Source organism: Octopus bimaculoides, chromosome Z (genome assembly GCF_046866305.1).
Source record: "Octopus bimaculoides isolate indiv1 chromosome Z, ASM4686630v1, whole genome shotgun sequence".
NCBI lineage: Eukaryota > Metazoa > Mollusca > Cephalopoda > Octopoda > Octopodidae > Octopus > Octopus bimaculoides.
The window spans coordinates 2,065,328-2,084,856 of NC_142944.1; the positions used below are offsets into that span (position 1 = coordinate 2,065,328).

Below are 19,529 nucleotides of genomic sequence, written 5' to 3' on the forward strand. Positions count from 1 at the left end.
ATAAAAAAACCAAGGCTGTGTATAATATAGAACATTTATAAATATATATTATATATATATTCTTTTATTCTCTGATTTGTTTCAGTCATTTGACTGCAGCCATGCTGGAGCACCATCTTTAGTCGAACAAATCAACCCCAGGATTTATTCTTTGTAACTCTACGATTTATTCTATCGGTCCTTTTTGCCGTATCTCTACGTAACGGGGACGTAAACACACCAGCATCGATTGTCAAGCGATGGTAGGGGGACAAACACAAACATACACACACACAAACATATACACATATACATACATATATATATATATATATATATATATATATATATATATATATATATATATATATATATATATATATACGATGGGCTTCTTCCAGTTTTCATCTACCAAATCCACTCACAAGGCTTTCATTGGCCCAAAGTTATAGTAGAAGACACTTGTCCAAGGTGCCACACAGTCGGACTGAACGCGGAACCATGTGGCTGGTAAGCAAGCTACTTACCACTCGGCCACACCTGTCTATATATACTATATATATGTTGATACAGACAGACAGACAGACAGACAGATAGATAGATAGATAGATAGATAGATAGATAGATAGATAAATAGACGGACAGATAGATAGATAGATAGATAGATAGATAGATAGATAGATAGATAGATAGATAGACAGACAGACAAACGTGTGTCTGTGTTCATGTATTTATAAACATGCAACAATATTAATGGTTTCTGACTTGAACACAAGACTAGTAATTTTGAAGGGTGGGGGCCAGTTTTCGATACAGACACCCCTCCCCCAAGGCAGGTGGATAAAAGGCAACACTGGCCCCGAATAATCCTTTTTATTATAGGCACAAGGCCTGAAACTTGAGGGGAGGGGACTACTCGATTACATCGAACTCAGTGTTTCATTGGTACTTAATTTATCGACCCCGAAAGGATGAAAGGCAAAGTCTAGTTTGAATAGGGATTACTGATCCCCCCCCCCATTTCACTCATGATTGCCACCTAGTAGCATTTCTCTTTTAGTAAAATAAAACAATTCTAAGTCTTAGCGTCCTGCATAAGAGACCGCCATCACTACCACCATTACCACCACCACCACTATCATCATCATCGCAACCAGAACCAATTCGCCGCCGCCGCTACCACCAAAGCAATCAGATCATCGTGACCATCATCATCATTATCATCACTGTTGTCATCGCCGTCATAATCGTGACCATCGCGAAGATATTACCGCCTCCGTCATTATCCTAACCAGTGTCTGGGTGGTGTCCGTAGTGACCAAGCAATAAAACATCACCGCCGGTAAATAACGGTAGCAGCAGTAGTAGTAGTAGTAGTGGTGGTGGGGTGATGGTGGTGATATCAAAGTGATCAATGACCAACATCATTCAATGGGAACTATGCGCTAGAAAGAGAAGCCAAATTCCTTCATATTATACTTTATAACGACACATTAAACAAATGTGTATTCAAAAGATTGGGATGGTCACGGCTGGAAGGCATTTGATCATTGAGCTACCCAGTCAGGACTTGTCTGCGGTGGGGATGGGGAATTAAACACCACCACCCCATCATCATCATTATCACCACCACCAAGACGGCGGCTTTGGCTGAAAGCGGAAGAAGTATCAAATAACTACCACGACACAAGACTGTACGCCTTCCTTGTCTTTTAGAATTCTTCCTGAATTTTCAGCAGACTTGTTTTTGTATTTAATAGGAATAATTTTTTTTTAAATTCCATAATTTTTTCTTTTTTTTTTCGTTTTTCTTTTAATCTTATTTATAAATTTCTTCTTCTTCTCCTGCTCCTCCTTCTCCATCATCCTATAACCCATCCAATATATTGATCTGTTCTTTCAGCAAGGTGGTTGGAAGTAGTAGCAGCGGCTGCAGTAATAGTAAGAGGGAGAGAGAGAGGGGGGGTAGAGAGAGGGTAAAAAGAAAGAGAGAGAGAGAGAGAGAGAGAGTGTGTGTGTGTGTGTGTGTTGGTCATATAAAAAAGACTGCCAGAGATTGCAGAAGCTTCTCACAGGAGGAAAACCGAAAGCAAAGCATGTACGGGAACGCTACCTGAGTTACGATTGTTGTCATTTTTTTCCGATATCATTTTTTTTTACCGTGTCAACGTTGCCGTAATTAAAATACACACACACACACGCACACACACGTATAATACATATTTACAAAACAAATAATAATAGCAATATTATTATTGAAATATTTATAACGAAATAAGAATTATGACTTTTTACGTTAAGGACCCATTTTCATTGGATGATGAATGCATTCTTACAAAGACACTGAAGGTAAGCTACAAGGTGTGTATATACACACACACACACACACACACACACACACACACACACACACACACACACACACACATACACACATGTATATATATATATATATATATATATATATATATATATATATATATATATATATATATATATACGCACTATCGCATGTAAGATAAAAAAACGAAATTTTTAAATTAAAACGAATAATTAAGTAATTCTGTTTTATTACGTCTATTTTTTAACTGTAATTCCTCAGTTATTTTGTTTGTTGTTATTTTGTTATTCAAAAGTAACTAGGAATGGTTCTTTGGCCACTAACTGGTTCCTTGCATTCATTTTGAGTGACTTCCACCTTTTATCTGTCTTGCACATGTCTACAATAACAAAAATAATAATTCGATTTCGAAATGCCTTTTTATTTGCCTCTGTACCTATTGAACTGTTTTGGCAATTATTAAAGCTGTGTGCGTACACATATACACAAAGAGAAGCGTGTATATACGTATTTTGCTAAAGTGAAAGTTGCACGCTATAAACACAGGTTGTCACAGATACACGCGCGCGCCTATAGTGCATGTGCGTGTTTTACACACTTTCATGCAGATATATAGACAAATATACACACACACACATTATATATATATTTTTTATTTGTCTTTCGAGAAAATACCTTTTTCTTACATTGTTTCTTGTTTGGTTAGGAAAATTTACAACAGTTGCGTATTTAAAAATCTATAACGTTTAATAATGCATTTGATACAATATGCGAAAGAATATTTTTTTAATCTTGTCGGATGGGAAACTGAATTCGGTTGGAACCGAATGCGAACGTATTAGCAACACCTGCTTCTCAGTCGGGGTAGACAAATATAATGGCAATTCATCCATCATATATATATATATATATATATATATATATATATTTGTGTATGTGTGTGTAAATATATTGACATATACGCACTAGCATTAGTTTTAGAACCATTATTTAGATATACATCCGTCTGGAAATAAACTCCAGCTCCCGGTTCAGGTTTTTCATCAAATTTGTTTTAGCTTTTTTTTTTCCTTTCTAGGAAACAAACAAAATTAAAATTAATTTCTGGGTAGCATGTGTATGTTTATATAACCGTGTGCCCAGTTGCTCATATATGCTTTTGTATCTGTACCCCTGTTTTCACACCCGTTCATGAAACCTTATGCAGTAGAGGAAGGTGGGAGATTTGGGATTAGATAAGTTAGTCTTTGATACGAGATACAATGAAGAATTAAGGGGTGGGGATATCGCAAGAGAACGGTTATTTTTTTATAGAGGTATCAGTATATGAATTGTGTTATCATTGTGTGTAATGCAATAATAAGTGACTTTAAATAAAATATAATTTAACCATTATTTATGGCATCTAAATGAAATAGGGCATTCATTTCCGGTATCGTTAATTATTTCCAAGACAGAACTGTGACTATAATTTTCTTGTGTGTGTGAGAGAGAGATTTCCTCGACTCACCCGACCTGACCCCACTCAGAGTAAAATTCCGTTCAACGAAATGACCATTTCTCTCTTTTCACTTGTAAACAATAAATACAAATATATATATATATATAATAAAATTATAACTATAACACACACACACGTATATAGTGTGTGTGTGTGTGTATATATATATATATATATATATATATATATATATATATATATATATATATATATATGTATGTATGTATGTATGTATACGCACACACGTGCTGTGCATGTTTATATATATATATAATCATTAATTGCCTTAAGATGGAATGCTCGAAAGAAATGGGACGTGGACGATGTCCCCAGGGAACGCTATCAATTTATTGGTTTCAACCATAAAATGGAAGCCTGTAATTTGGTTGTACGACTCACAGGTCTTTAATATGGTAAACAGGTTGATTATAGAAAGAGATAGCTGGAATGGGAGTTGTTTATGGCCAGCTCAGTTCTGATCCAGTAGACTTGCAATCAAAGACGTTCCAACCGTGAGTGACATGCCTTCTGGTTCAGATATAATATATCTTTTACTACATTAGCCAAACTGTCCCTTTTCTTTTTAAGATGATTCGGTTGTGGTTGGAAAGTTCTAAATCGTTGTCTTAATCCTAAGTCAGCACAGATTGAACAGACATTTGATCACAGGGTTCCAGCTTTGACCATCATGTCTGGAGTCATGGAATAAACTGAGCTCAGTTTCTCAGTTTAGACTATCCCATGTCTCACTATTTTAAGACTGTATGTTGTTTGATGTGATTTAAGTAAGATCTTTTTTTTTCTTTGGTAAACTAGCAACCATTCAGGGGTAAAGGTTAGCTTTCTCTTGAATGAAAAACTAAAAGTACATCATGGTATCAGTATTCCCACAGACTATATTTCACACTGCAGGATTTGACAAAGTAAAAGTAAACTTTTGTAAAAAAAAAAAAAAAAAATCAAATGTCTTGGAATTTTCTTAGAAAACCCAGCAGAAAAATTAATTTATGCAAGGATTATCTAGAGAACATGGTATCTTAATTTTTAGTACAAGACACTCAATGCACTTTTGCAACAAACTGAGTACTTTTACACACAAATCTCTGTGTTCCTTTATTCTGCTTCTCATGCGCCCTCCCTCTCTCTCTCTAAGTTTGAACTCTAAGACTTAACAGTGAAATGAATACCAATAATAAATTTTAACCAATTTGATCAACTTTACTTCATACTCATGTGTAAATTGACCTTTGTCAAAGCTAAGAAATATGTTTATTTCTTTCCCTGTACACTTGCCACTCCAACTACAAAGGCTCTGTTATTAGGGGTCAGCAAGGATGTGAAATGTGATGTAGGTGAAGGGAGCTGGTTTCAGTTAAGAATTGAGAAAACATTGCATTATTGTTTGGTCTGGATGTGGTTCATCATCATCATCATCATCATTGTTTAACGTCCACTTTCCATGCTAGCATGGGTTGGACGATTTGACTGAGGACTGGTGAACTAGATGGTCGCACCAGGCTCCAATCTGATTTGGCAGAGTTTCTACAGCTGGATGCCCTTCCTAATGCCAACCACTCCGAGAGTGTAGTGGGTGCTTTTATGTGCCACCGGCACAAGGGCCAGTCAGGCGGTACGGCCAACGGCCACGTTCAAAATGGTGTATTTTACGTGCCACCTGCACAGGAGCCAGTCCGGCAGCACTGGCAATGATCTCGCTCGAATGACTTTTCACGTGTTTATTCCAGGTTATTTCTCACCATTCTCTGGGAAAGTGGACCCAGGGTGTGGGATTTGTAGTTTACTTGGCAGTCATTCTGTTTTGGTTGGATCCCATTGTATATCGCCTTCTGTTAACGTGTCTTATTATATAATTGGCCAATTCCATGCAAGTAGAATTTGGTGCACAAAACTTAGGTGGGATCCCTGCTTCTTGTTCTTAAGCAACAAGAAAACACACACATACCCACAGATGCATACAGACACTCATACACACAAGTATATTTACTTGAGGGGCTCCTTTCAGTTTCCTTCTACCAAATCCTCTTACAAAGCTTTGGTCAGCCCTGGTCTATAGACATTTTCCCTAGGTGTCATGCAATAGGACTGAACCCGGAACCATGTGGTTGAGAATTAAACTTCTTAACCATGCCAGCAGTGAGTTATATATATTTGTATGTATGTACTCTTTTACTTGTTTCAGTCATTTGACTGCGGCCATGCTGGAGCACCGCCTTTAGTCGAGCAAATCGACCCCAGGACTTATTCTTTGTAAGCCTAGTACTTATTCTATCGGTCTCTTTTGCCGAACCGCTAAGTTACGGGGACATAAACACACCAACGTCAGTGTGGGGGACAAAAACACACACACACACACATATATATATACATATATACGACGGGCTTCTTTCAGTTTCCGTCTACCAAATCCACTCACAAGGCTTTGGTCGGCCCGAGGCTATAGTAGAAGACACTTGCCCAAGGTGCCATGCAGTGGGACTGAACTCGGAACCATGTGGTTGGTAAGCAAGCTACTGACCACACAGCCACTCCTACGCCTATGTATTTAAAAATATTTCTGCACATGTATTCATTATCATCATTTAACATCCATGTTTTATGTGTATGTTTGTGTAAATGATTACACACAACTTGCGCTGCTAGACACTCCCTCTATCAAGTGTTCACTGGAGACCACAACTGTTTGCATCCCCCAGCATCTCTCCTACCAGCAATACCAAGTAGCATTGATGCCGACAGGAAATGCCTGGATTCTTTAGACCCACACAGCCATGTGTTTACCCCCCACCCCATACCACCCCCACTCCACATCTCACCTGTCATCCATGCAGCCTCTGCACCAAACTGAATGCAGCTGTAACCACTCCAAAAACATGCTGCAATTATTTTTTGCTGAGATTCTTTTTTTCTTTGCTCTCAGCTTTAATCTATGTCTGACATGTTTCTACCAAATAACATGCTGAAGAATCTTCCATCTCCATGAATTACTGCACTGGCTTCCTTCCTAAGTCTAATACCAGTTACATAGAATACACACACACACACACACGCGCGCACGCGTGGGATAGTGGATTGGATTAGATAAGGTATTAAAGTGTTGGATTAGATACCATGCGATAGCTATTCCAGGTCTTTGGGTTCTCTAACAACACTGGTGCCTTACTTGCGTCAGCCATTGTCTTTCGCTTGGAAATTTTCTTTTATTTCTGTCTTGTTTCAGTCATTAGACTGGCCCTGCTGGAGCACCACCTTGAATTTTTTTTTTTTTTTTAGTCAAATGAATTGACCTCAGTACCATATTTCTTTTTGGAGCTTGGTTCTTATTCTGCTGGTCTCTGTTGCTAACCCACTAAGATGCAGGGACATAAACACACCAACACCAGTTGACATGTGGTGGTAGGGAACAAACACAGACACAAGGGGACACACACACACACGCACACACACACACACACACGCACACACATATATATATATATATATATATATATATATACATATATATATATATATATCATCACCATCATCACCATCATCATCATTTAATGTCTGCTTTCCATGCTGGCATCAATTGGACAGTTTGTCAGGTGGTTGTCAGGCTGAAGACTGTACCAGACTTGTATGTTTGTTTTGGCACGGCCTTTACAACTAAATGCCAACCGTCCTGCAGAGTGGGCTGAGTGCTTTCTATGTGGCACCAGCACAGGCAAGGTCAGTTTTGGCATGGTTTCTACAGTTGGCTGTACTTCCAAATGCCAACCACTTCACAGCTGATACAAGTAAGGTGCCAGTGTTGTTACAGAACCCAAAGAGCTGGAATAGATATCACATGGTATCTAATCCAACACTTTAATACTTCATCTAATCCAATTCACCATGTCACATGTGTGTGTGTATGATAATGATGGGATATATATATATATATACACACACACACACACACACACACACACACACAACAGGCTTCTTTCAATTTCCATCTACCAAATCTACTCAGAAGGCTTTGGTCAGCATAAGGCTATACGAGAAAACACTTGCCTAAGGTGCCACACAGCAGGACTGAACTCAGAATCATGTGACTGGGAAGCAAGTTTCCTATTACACAACCATGCCTGTATCAGTAATATGGTTAGCGGAGACTTGCAGGGATGGCTACTTTCCAGACAAGAAAAAATGTAGGAAAAACCCTTTTCCCATGTTCAAACTTTGGGGAGGAACTTTCAGCTTCTGATTCTTAATCTCACAAACAAACGGATGCTCTGGAAGTGTGTGTAGCACTAACACGTTATCTTAAAGATAGCATTTTGGCACTGTATGTGTGTGTGTGTGTGTGTATGCATGTATTTATGTTTGTGTGAATATGTGTGTGTGCATGTATGTGTAGGACTAACATGCTGTCTTAAAGATAGCATTTTGACACTGTGTGAGTGTGTATGCATGCATATATGTGTGTATATGTATGTTAGCACTAACATGCTATCTTAAAGCTAGTTGGCTGCCACACTCTGGTAACAGGTAGTTGTATCACCTGGCTATTGTCACGTAAATTAGACTTGGGATTTATTTTTCTGTTGCTTCAAAAACTTTCTTTTATCCTTTGTCTTTTCACTGCATTTTCAAAATTTTAAATCCATCTTTCCAACATGATCATCATTTTCATAATTTAACATCCATTTTCCGTGCTGGCATGAGTTGGATGGTTTGACAGGAGCTGGTACCAGGCTCTATTTGCTTATTTTGGCATGGTTTCTACATTTGGATTCTCTCCCTAAAACCAACCACTTTGCAGAGTATGACATGCATTTTTACGTGGCACCAGCACATGTACATATTTGTGACGACAGCTCAGGTGTATTCATGTGACACAGGCATTGTTTCTATTTGTATTCAAATTCATTAATTTTCTTTTCCTGAATGAGTCTCTGTATCTTTTCTGATCCATTTTTTTTTATCAAAAAAAAGAAAGCTCACTGCAGCCGTTTCTTCTTTTCTTTAATGTCTTTGCAATTTGCAAATCTTCTTACCATTTCATGTGTGGTTTTGGTTCCGTACTTCTAAGCTTCTTCATCTAGGCTTTTCTTTTGTTTCCTTGCTTTTGTAATGTTTCATCTTGAATTTTAAGAACTGTTGCCTTAACCAAATGATTGGCAAAATTTGTATGTATGTTATTGACCCCATCCCCCATAGAATCATCTATGACTTATTGGCCCCTCTCCCCATCATTCTTTTTTAATAAGAAATATTTAAAGAGATTTTGTCCATTTGTGAGTGTGGTCCTCAATGCTTGATAATCAGTTATGGTCTGTTTGCATAACTTAGCAGTTCAACAAAAAAGAATTGGGTTTAAAATGGTAAAATAAGTACCAGGATCAATTTGTTTGACTAAACCCTTGAAGGTGGTGCCCCAGCATGGCCACAGTCCAGTGATTGAAGTAAAATAAGATCAAAATTGGAAAGGAACAATAGGAACTCAGTTACATTATATTGATAAAGTTGGAATATTTAATGTTTATCCAATCCCTTGGTAACCATATAATCCTTCAAAGTTATTCCTGACCATTTTTTCCCAAACCCTGCGTTAACCATTTTCTGTCTTTTAATCAATCCTTTTTGTAAATTTTACTCTGGGCTTTGTAAGCCATCCTGAATATATTGCCTGGTGTTAGGGTATGTTTTCACATTGGGTGGGCACTTGTATTCTCACATGCATACACTTTGTGTTTTCTTCCTCTCTTTCATACCTCTCTCCCCCCCCCTCCTCTCTCTCTCCTTTCCCAGCCCATTTAAAATGAAACTAAACCAACTTCCTGTTTACAGTGTTAAAAAGTGAATCAGAAAATTGATAACTTTGTGTTCATATGATGGATGATGGAAAGAGGAGGTGGTTCACATTAGGAAGAGTGAGGGTGTTGGGGGGGGGGGGGAGTTAGTGTAGTGTGAGATAATTGATAGCTTTGCTTCATATATATATATATAGACAGACAGACGGGCGGATGGATGGATGGATAGACAGACAGACAGACAGACGGAAAGGTAGGTAGGTAGGTGGATAGATAGGGAGAGATAGACGGATGGATGGATAGAGAGAGAGAGAGAGAATGATAGATAGATAGATATGGATGGATAGACAGATGGATGGATGGATAGATAGAAGAATAGATAGACAGGCAGTCAGATAGATAGATGGACAGACAGGATAGACGGATATAGATAGATAGATAGAAAGAGAGACAGTGAGATATGAACTTTAGGTTAGTTAAAACATGTTTGTGACATGTTTCAACTTCTAATGGCAAATTCACTGCAGTTACAGTGGAGAAAATATTCTCTCTTATGGTAAAAAGGTGTAAAAACATCATATCTGTCCAGTGCTTCCCTCTGACAGATTCCCAGATGCATTTCTAGCTCTTTAGCCATTATCACATTACCACAAATATATTTTAACTAACCTAAAATCCATTTATTTTTCATCATTGCTTTGTGCTGATGTTGCTATATGTATCCTGAACTGGCAGTTCACAAGCACAAGTCAGTCACTGATATTAACTGTTTTTTTAGTTAAAACTATAGCTTTGAATCTGCTCAAGGTTATCTCTCTTTGGTATACACCATTGAAGAAGCTAAATAACTAGAAACACATTTGGGAATCAACAAGGGGGAAGCACTGGGCAGATATGGTCTTTTTACACTTTTTACCATAAGAGAGAATTTTTCTTCTTCTCAGCAACTGCCTTTAGAAGTTAAAATTTGACAAACGTATTTTAATTAACCCAAAGTTCATTTGTTCTTCGTCACTGCTAATTCTACATCTGCAATGGTTTTCCAAAATGATCTTAACTGAAGACAAAAGTTTCTTAATTCATATGTACAGAAATTACATCAGATCTGTGCTGTTGTGAATTAAATAGGTTTATTATATAATTCTCTGTCTCTCTTTATATTCTACTTTTAACCATTTTTTCCTGCTTATAAAAGCACACTTAAAACTGACCTTTTCACTCAAACTAAATATTCTTAACTTTTTCACGCAAAAAAATAACAGCAAAAACATCCAACAAACAAATTAAAATCTTCAATATATTTGATATTTTTTATAGTTTGATAAATAAAACGTTATTTACCAATTCTATTCTCTTGGATAATCTTGATACATTTGACCTTTCCAATCTAATTTGTTATAACAATGGGTTCTCTGTCTTTACTCAGCCTTTTCAAAAGTTGAGGTGACTCAACAACCTGAAGGTAAATACCCTTATTTTGGTTGTTTTTAATAATGGCCTTCATCATCATCATCATCATCATCATTTAACATCTGTTTTCCATGCTGGCATGGGTTGGACAGTTTGACCAGAGCTGACAAGCTGGGGAGCTGCATCAGACACCAGTCTGATTTGGCATGGTTTCTATGACTGGATGCCCTTCCTAACACCAACCACTTTACAGAATATTCTGGATGCTTTTATGTGACACTAAATGAAAGCTTTTATGTGGCACCTTCACGAGTGCTTTTATGTAGCACCTGCACGAGTGCTTTCATGTGGTGCCAGCACGGGCGCTTTCATGTGGCACCAGCACGAGCGATTTCATGTGACTCCAGCATGAGTGCTTTCATGTGACTCCAGCACGAGCGCTTTCATGTGGTGCCAGCACGAGCGCTTTCATGTGGTGCCATCACAAGCGACTTCATGTGACTCCAGCATGAGCGCTTTCATGTGACTCCAGCATGAATGCTTCCGTGTGGCACCAGCATAAGTGCTTTCATGTGGCACCAGTATGCGTGCTTTTATATGGCACCTGCATGAGTGCTTTTGTGGCACCAGCACTGGTGCTTTCAAGTGACACCAGCATGAGTGCTTTCATGTGGCACCAGTACGAGTGCTTTTGTGGCACCAGCACGGGCGCTTTCATGTGGCACCAGCACTGGCGCTTTCATGTGGCACCAGCACTGGCGCTTTCATGTGGCACCAGCACTGGCGCTTTCATGTGACACCAGTACAAGCGCTATTATATGGCACCAGTACGAGTGCTTTTGTGGCACCAGCACGGGCGCTTTCATGTGGCACCAGCACTGGCGCTTTCATGTGGCACCAGTATGCGTGCTTTTATATGGCACCTGCATGAGTGCTTTTGTGGCACCAGCACAGACGCTTTCATGTGGCACCAGCACTGGTGCTTTCAAGTGACACCAGTACGAGTGCTTTTGTGGCACCTGCATGAGTGCTTTTGTGGCACCAGCACAGATGCTTTCATGTGGCACCAGCATGGGCGCTTTCATGTGACACCAGCGTGAGTGCTTTCATGTGGCACCAGTACGAGTGCTTTTATATGGCACCTGCATGAGTGCTTTTGTAGCACCAGCACAGTTGATTTCATGTGGCACCAGCATGGGCGCTTTCATGTGGCACCAGCACTAGTGCTTTCATGTGACACCAGCATGAGTGCTTTCATGTGGCACCAGTATGAGTGCTTTTATATGGCACCTGCATGAGTGCTTTTGTGGGACCAGCATGAGCGCTTTCATGTGGCACCAGCATGGACGCTTTCATGTGGCACCAGTACGAGTGCTTTTATATGGCACCTGCATGAGTGCTTTTGTGGCACCAGCACGGATGCTTTCATGTGGCACCAGCATGGGCGCTTTCATGTGGCACCAGTACGAGTGCTTTTATATGGCACCTGCATGAGTGCTTTTGTGGCACCAGCACAGATGCTTTCATGTGGCACCAGCATGGGTGCTTTCATGTGGCACCAGCACTGGTGCTTTCATGTGACACCAGAATGGGTGCTTTCATGTGGCACCTGCATGAGTGCTTTTATATGGCACCTGCATGAGTGCTTTTGTGGCACCAGCACAGATGCTTTCATGTGGCACCAGCACTGGTGCTTTCATGTAACACCAGCATGAGTGCTATCATGTGGCACCAGTACGAGTGCTTTTATATGGCACCTGCATGAGTGCTTTATGGCACCAGCATGGGCACTTTCATGTGGCACCAGCACTGGTGTTTTCATGTGACTCCAGCATGAGTGCTTTCATGTGGCACCAGTACGAGTGCTTTTATATGGCACCAGCACAGATGATTTTATGTGGCACCAGCATTGGTGCTTTCGTGTGGCACCAGCACTGGTGCTTTCATGTGACACCAGCATGAGTGCTTTCATGTGGCACCAGTATGAGTGCTTTTATATGGCACCTGCATGAGTGCTTTTGTGGCACCAGCATGGGCGCTTTCATGTGGCACCAGCACTAGTGCTTTTTACAATGGCACCAGGTACTTGCAGGCCAATCCGCTTCGCCAGGGGAACTGACTTTAACACTTCTGCTGTGGAGTATGAGATTCTTGAGTACAGCAAGGTACCAGGCTTCTTGGTCCTTTGTCATCTTGTCTGAAAGGTTCAGTATCCTGTGGTTGTCTTTCAGTATTTTGCTTTCTGTGTCTTTGTCTTTCTGGGTCCCCGTCTTCCATGTGTTCCATTTATTTTGAGAGATTGGCATTTCTTTATGGAGCTGACAGCACCCATCCACATCACATGACCAAACGAGTGCAGTCTTTTCTTTTGCACACTGCATCTAATTCCTCTCATGTCCAACTTCTCTCTCAAAACACTAGCACTCTGCCGAACATGTACACTTACAATACACATCCAGCAAAGCATACTAGCTTCTTTCCTTTATAACCTTTGCATGTCCTCTACATTCTGTCTGTATACATGCATCATACAAATCCTTCTTTCACTTGGAGAAACTTTTCGTGGCCAACAGAGGTAACAGCTTTCTGAATTTCTTCCATCCTATTCTTATTCTAGTTATCACACTCTCTGTGCATCCTCCCCCACTACTAATTTGTTCCCCTAGGTTACAGAAATTATCTACTACCTCTAATGAGCCACCAGGGTATTTGAGAGAATCAATTTCCTGAGTCTCTGTAGTTTTTATGGGTCCTGTGCATCTTTCACAAACAATCACAACTTATAAAAGAAATAAAATAAGCAAAACTTTAGATTATTCTTTAATCTTTTATTTTCCATTTTCTGGCCTCCTTTACTGGAGTATGGTCATGCTTGTGTATTACTTTCAGAGGTTTATGTGGTGTATGCGTGCAAGTAGATGTAATCGCCTTACCTCGGTTTTCCTTCTTCGACTGCGAGTCTGTCTTGCCCCGACCCGAAGAACACTAGGAATAGCAGCTGCTTCTCCCAAACCCAGACCGTCGCTTAGCACGTCCTCTCCTGACAACAACCCAGATCGAGGCTCCCTCTGCCCTTCCTTCTCTTCCGGTCAACTCGCCCTTCCGGTCAGCTCCCCAGTCACTGATGTCATACCACAGTTTAATCAACCATATCCGACCCCTGTACTTGAAAGATAGTGTGGATTTGTGTAGAATTTAAAGTGTTGTAATCAAAAGCCATTGGCTATCTTGTCCAATGCTCTACCGATTTTTGCAAAGATATTTTGTCAAATGGAAAATTTGAATTATCTGATGTGAGAGCTGCAGTCTTTTATCTTTTATTTGTTTCAGTCATTGACAGTGGCCAAGCTGGGGCACTTCTTTGACAGATTTAGTTGAACAAATTGACCCAGGACTTTTAAGTCTACTTTTAGTTTCTTGGGATTGAACTTAAAACCATATAGTCGCAAAGTGAGCTTTTTGACTACACAAGCATCTCCACACTTAATGGTTATTATGTTTTTGATGAATGATAATTGAGGGTAAGAAAAGTGTTTTTCGAAGACCTTTAAACATTATTGAGCTGACAGGATCACTGTAGTGTTGGAAGAAATGTCTTGTTGTATTCCTTCTCATAATTTATGCTCCAAGTTCAAGTTTCCAATTTTGTGGGGTCAGCAAAATAAAATACCAGTCACAAACTAGGGTCATGATTGGTACTTTATCCCATCCACTCAGAATTTCTGGATTTGTACCTAAATCAGAAATCATAATTTTGCATTTTCTAATCCCTTAAATTATATTCAGACAGAAATTCAGAGACATTCTAACGGCAGCCTCTGACGATAGAGAGGAGAAAGTAGGGACAATTAGAGGGCAATTGGAAATTCCTGCAGGACAATCTACTGAGGGCTGCAGACCAAATCTGTGGTTGGTGTAAAGTCCCAGCTAGACTGCAGACGACATGGTGATGGAATAAGGAGGTGGACAGTGCTATAAAAACAAAGACTGGGAAAATGGTGAAAGCAGGTAATTATATTATGTAGCCAGAAAGAAAGCTAGGCGACAGGTTTACATAGCAAAAAGAGTCATAGATAAGAGGTTTGTCAACGTTCTGTAGCATGAGGATCAGAGGCATGAGATGTTCAGGATTGCAAAGCAGTGTATCAGAGAGAATAGAGATGTGGTGGGTGAGAAATGTGTGCGAACAGATAATGGTATGCTTGCATTTAGTGACTCAGAGAAGAAAGATGTATGAAAGGTTACTAAATGTGGAAAATGAATGGGAGAAGGACAGTCTTTCAAATATCGAACCAATTGAGGGACCAGTCATCAGAGTTGATAGCAGCACAATAGATAAGGCAATTAAGGATATGAGGTCAGGGAAAACCCCTGGGCAATCAGGAATCACTGCTGAGATGATTAAAATATCTGGTTGTGTGTGATAAAGCCTAGTCACCTGTATACTTAATCAGGTTATTCAGGAAGGCCCCATCCCCAAGGACTGGTGTAGCAGTATTATAGTCAGCTGCTACAAGGGTAAAAGTGATGTCTTAGATAGAAACAACTACAGAGAGATTAAACTGCTGGACCAAGTCATGAAAGTTACAGAGAGGGTTACAGCTCAATTGATTAAGAATAGAATTAAACTGGATGAGATGCAGTTTGGTTTTGTACCTGGAAAGATTAAACTAGATCAAATGGAGTTTGGTTTTGTACCTGGGAAGAGTACCATAGATGCCATCTTCCTAGTGAGACAACTTCAGGAAAAATATTTGGTCAAAAGTAGGCCATTGTACTTAGCTTTCATCGACCTGGAGAAAGCTTTCGACAGAGTTCCCCACTCTGTTATCTGGTGGCTTCTAAGAAGTTGGGAGAGGAATGGCTTGTTAAAGTTGTACAAGCCATGTACAATGGGTGCTGTCAATGAGGTCAGTCAGCCACGAATACAGTGATGAATTTAGTGTACAAGTAGGGGTTCACTAAGATTCAGTTCTCAGCCCACTCTTATTCATTATAGTCCTCCAAACCATAACAGAGGAATTCAAAACTGGGTGCCCGTGGGAACTGCTTAATGCTGATCACCTCACTCTTATTGCAGAAAATCCTGGTATGGAAGCAAAACCTGGAATCAAAGGGCCTTTGATTCCAGGTTGTTGTTAGCTAAAGAAGTCTTCATATGTGGCAGATGTGCAGGAACAATAAGCACTAAGAGCATAAGGGAGTTAGTTTCTGTTACCTAGGTGACCAAATTAGCAATGGTGGAGGATACTCTGAAAGTTATTGTTTCTAGAATAAGAATAGGATGGAGGAAGTTCAGAGAGTTATTACTTTCTGTTGGCAACAAAAGCAACTCTCAGAGTGAAAGGTAGATTGTATGATGCTTGTGTACGAATGGCTATACCCCATGATAGTGAGACATGGGCTCTGAATGCGGAAGACATGCGTAGACTGGAGAGATATGAAGGTAGGATGCTCTACTGGATGTGCATGTTCGACAAAGTGCAAAACATATTGAGAGAAAAGTTGGGCATAGGAGGAATCAAATACAGCATGCAAGAGAGAAGACTGTTGGTTTGGACATGTGATGCTTATGAATGAAGACAGTTGTATAAAGAAGGGCTGATCATGGAAAGTGGAGGGCACCCACAGAAGAGGGAGACCCAGGAAGACATGGTATGAAGTGGTGAGGGTTGATCTCAGGATGTTGGGTCTCATGGAGGAAATGACAATGGACTGAGATGTCTGGCAATATGAGGTTCTTGAGAAAACCCACCCATCTACATCAACAAAACTGAGTTTTAGAAGCCCTGTGTGTGTTCCACCCACACATAACAAGAAAACTTTTCATACACCCTATCCCAACAAACCAAACTACATCTCTTCTCTTCTTCACATTTCTTTTTCATGCACTGCTTACCTCTCACTCCCCAATCCTGTCCTCACCACCCTGTTTCATTGTATCATTGCTATCTATATACCCAGGTAGCTTTCTATATACCCAGGTTTTCACCACTCCCTTCTCCCACCCTCCACTCATGCTTCTTCAACAATGTCCTGCCACTTCTATTATCATCTCTGTACTTCAAGGGTTTGCCCTGGTACTTGCCACAATCTATCTCTTCTTTTACTCAACCCCTGTCCCTTGTCGTCATGCCTGACATTTTACCACCATCCCTCTCCTGTTCTCTCTTGCACTCCTGCTGTGTCCCACTCTCTCTCTCTCTCTCTTCTTCTCTTGCTCTTCCCCCAGTTTGGGTAATCATGTATCTCCTTTACAGCAGCAGCACACATTTCTGTCCTCATTCCTGATCTCTCTCTCTCTCTCTCTCTCTCTCTCTCTCTCTCTCTCTCTCTCTCACTCCAGCCGGGTAACCATGTACCTCTCCTACAGCAAGACACCTGTTTCTGTCCCTTAATCACACTCTAACCTTTCATCATCTGGCACAAGATCCCCTCCTCCAATGCCCCTTCCCTTCTCAAAAGATCTCTGTCTCGCAAGTTACTTGGGGAACCTGTCAGTGCTGTTAGAAAGGGCAACCAGCAATAAAAAACCCTGCCAAAACAGACACAGAAATCTGGTGTAGGCTCTTCCCTGGCCAATTCCAGTCAAACTGTCCAACCCATGTTGCATTTCATTGTCATCTCTTTTGCAAATTTCAGCTTTCTGAGATCTCTACTCACCCCTTTTTTTTTGTCTTTATTGGTTTCCCTCTTCCATGGGATCCTTCCACATGGATCTTCTTGCACCTTCACACCCAACTCTCACCATCCCCATACACATTACATGTCCATACCAGTGAAGCCGTCACTCTTGCATATTACATCTGTTACCACTTATACCCAGTTTTTCTCTCAGCTCATCTATACTTCACCTGTTATACACCCTAATGTTATACACCCAGCTATTGACTACTTCTGTAGAGTCCTCTGAGCACTGGAAGGTGTTTACTGGTGTTCTGGGGTTTAAACACTCCTGTATACCCATCACAGGCAAATTTTTATTCACTGTCAAACTTATTCCATTATCCGTACCAGAGACATTTTACCATTAGTTATTCTACAATATGTTATGTTGTTGATCTTTTATACTTCAACCTCTGTGAGTGTCATCATTTTAATATCAACTTTTCTATGCTTCCATGGGTCAGACAAGGTTTGTTGAGGCAAATTTTTTAGTCATAACGATAAGTGCTTTCTTCAAACTTTCATTTCATATTTCAAAAAATATTCAAACAGTGGATATTTCAAAAGAAAATCCAGGCTCAGTTTATCAGCTGATGATCAGCAAAGAGTTACTCTGAGTCCTGAAAATTGGAGCCTATCAATTATAATGTATTGAAGAATAGTCTACATTTGTTATGAGTCATGTAATTCAGAGCTTCTGGTAAAGCAAGATACACACATTTATGTATATGTATATATATATATATATAACTCGGCTTGTGAAGACTTATTGGGGCAAGTGAAAGTGAAATTGTGATGGCATCTGTGCCCAGCGTCGCCTTCCTGACACTTGTGCCGGTAGCACATGTAAAGACATTCGAGAGAGATCGTTGCCAGTGCTCCTGGACTGGCCCTGTGCAGGTGGCACCTAAAATACACCATTTCGAGCGTTGCTCTTGCCAGCACCCGCCTGACTGGCCCTCGTGCCGGTGGCACGTAAAAGCACCCACCACACTCTTGGAGTGGTTGGTGTTAGGAAGGGCATTCAGCTGTAGAAACTCTGTCAGATCAGATTGGAGCCTGGTGTAGCCATTTGGTTTCACCAGTCCTCAGTCAAACCGTCCAACCCATGCTAGCATGGAAAGCGGACGTTAAACGATGATGATGATACATATGTGCACACACATATACACCCTTTTCTTTTACACTATCCAAAAATAATTGCGACTAAAATTACTGTATCTCATCTGCAAACCTCATTAACTTAATTAACAAATGTTTCCCCTTCCCCCAACACTTCCTTTGTTAATTATTGAAGAAAGAAAAGGGGAGAGAGAAAGGGTTATGTAATCTGGATTATTATTATTATTATTATTTGTTGCTGGTGGACCAAGATGCAGTTGGAACAATTTTAAAACTTTATATCCAAATATATTCAAATTCTTAAATTACCATCATCATCATCGTTTTAACATCTATTTTTGCATGCTTACATGGGTTGGATGGAGTTTATTAAGGTAGATTTTCCTCACCTGTCTCCAAGTAAGGTAATATTTTTCCCCATGGCAGAAGACTAGAAATGGATGATACTGCTTGTATGACTGCTATTCATTTACAACAATCATGCCATGTCACACACACATAATGGGCTTATTTCAGTTTCTATAAACGAAAACCACTCACAAGGTTTCAGTTAGTCAGAGGCTCTAGAAGACACTTGACCAAGGTGCTGAATATACCAAAATAATACTAGAGCTGTTGTTGTGTAGCCCCGGGTCATCTTCAATCCAGCCAACCTGTGACATATGAGCAATGTTGGTAATATTTCCTCATGGCCAGACATGTTTCTGTAGAA

The 19,529-nt window shown here is 40.1% G+C and overlaps 1 protein-coding gene across 1 annotated transcript in view; it reads left to right on the forward strand.

Moving 5' to 3' along the window:
- The first annotated feature begins 1,941 nt into the window (after positions 1-1,941).
- Positions 1,942-19,529, forward strand: part of LOC106871176 (serine/threonine-protein phosphatase 4 regulatory subunit 4) — a 225,708-nt gene continuing 208,120 nt past the window's right edge. The window contains exon 1 of the mRNA XM_089365402.1: positions 1,942-2,328. Coding sequence (XP_089221528.1) covers positions 2,263-2,328 — 66 coding nt within the window. The 5' untranslated portion in view covers positions 1,942-2,262. The remainder of the gene's footprint in view (positions 2,329-19,529) is intronic.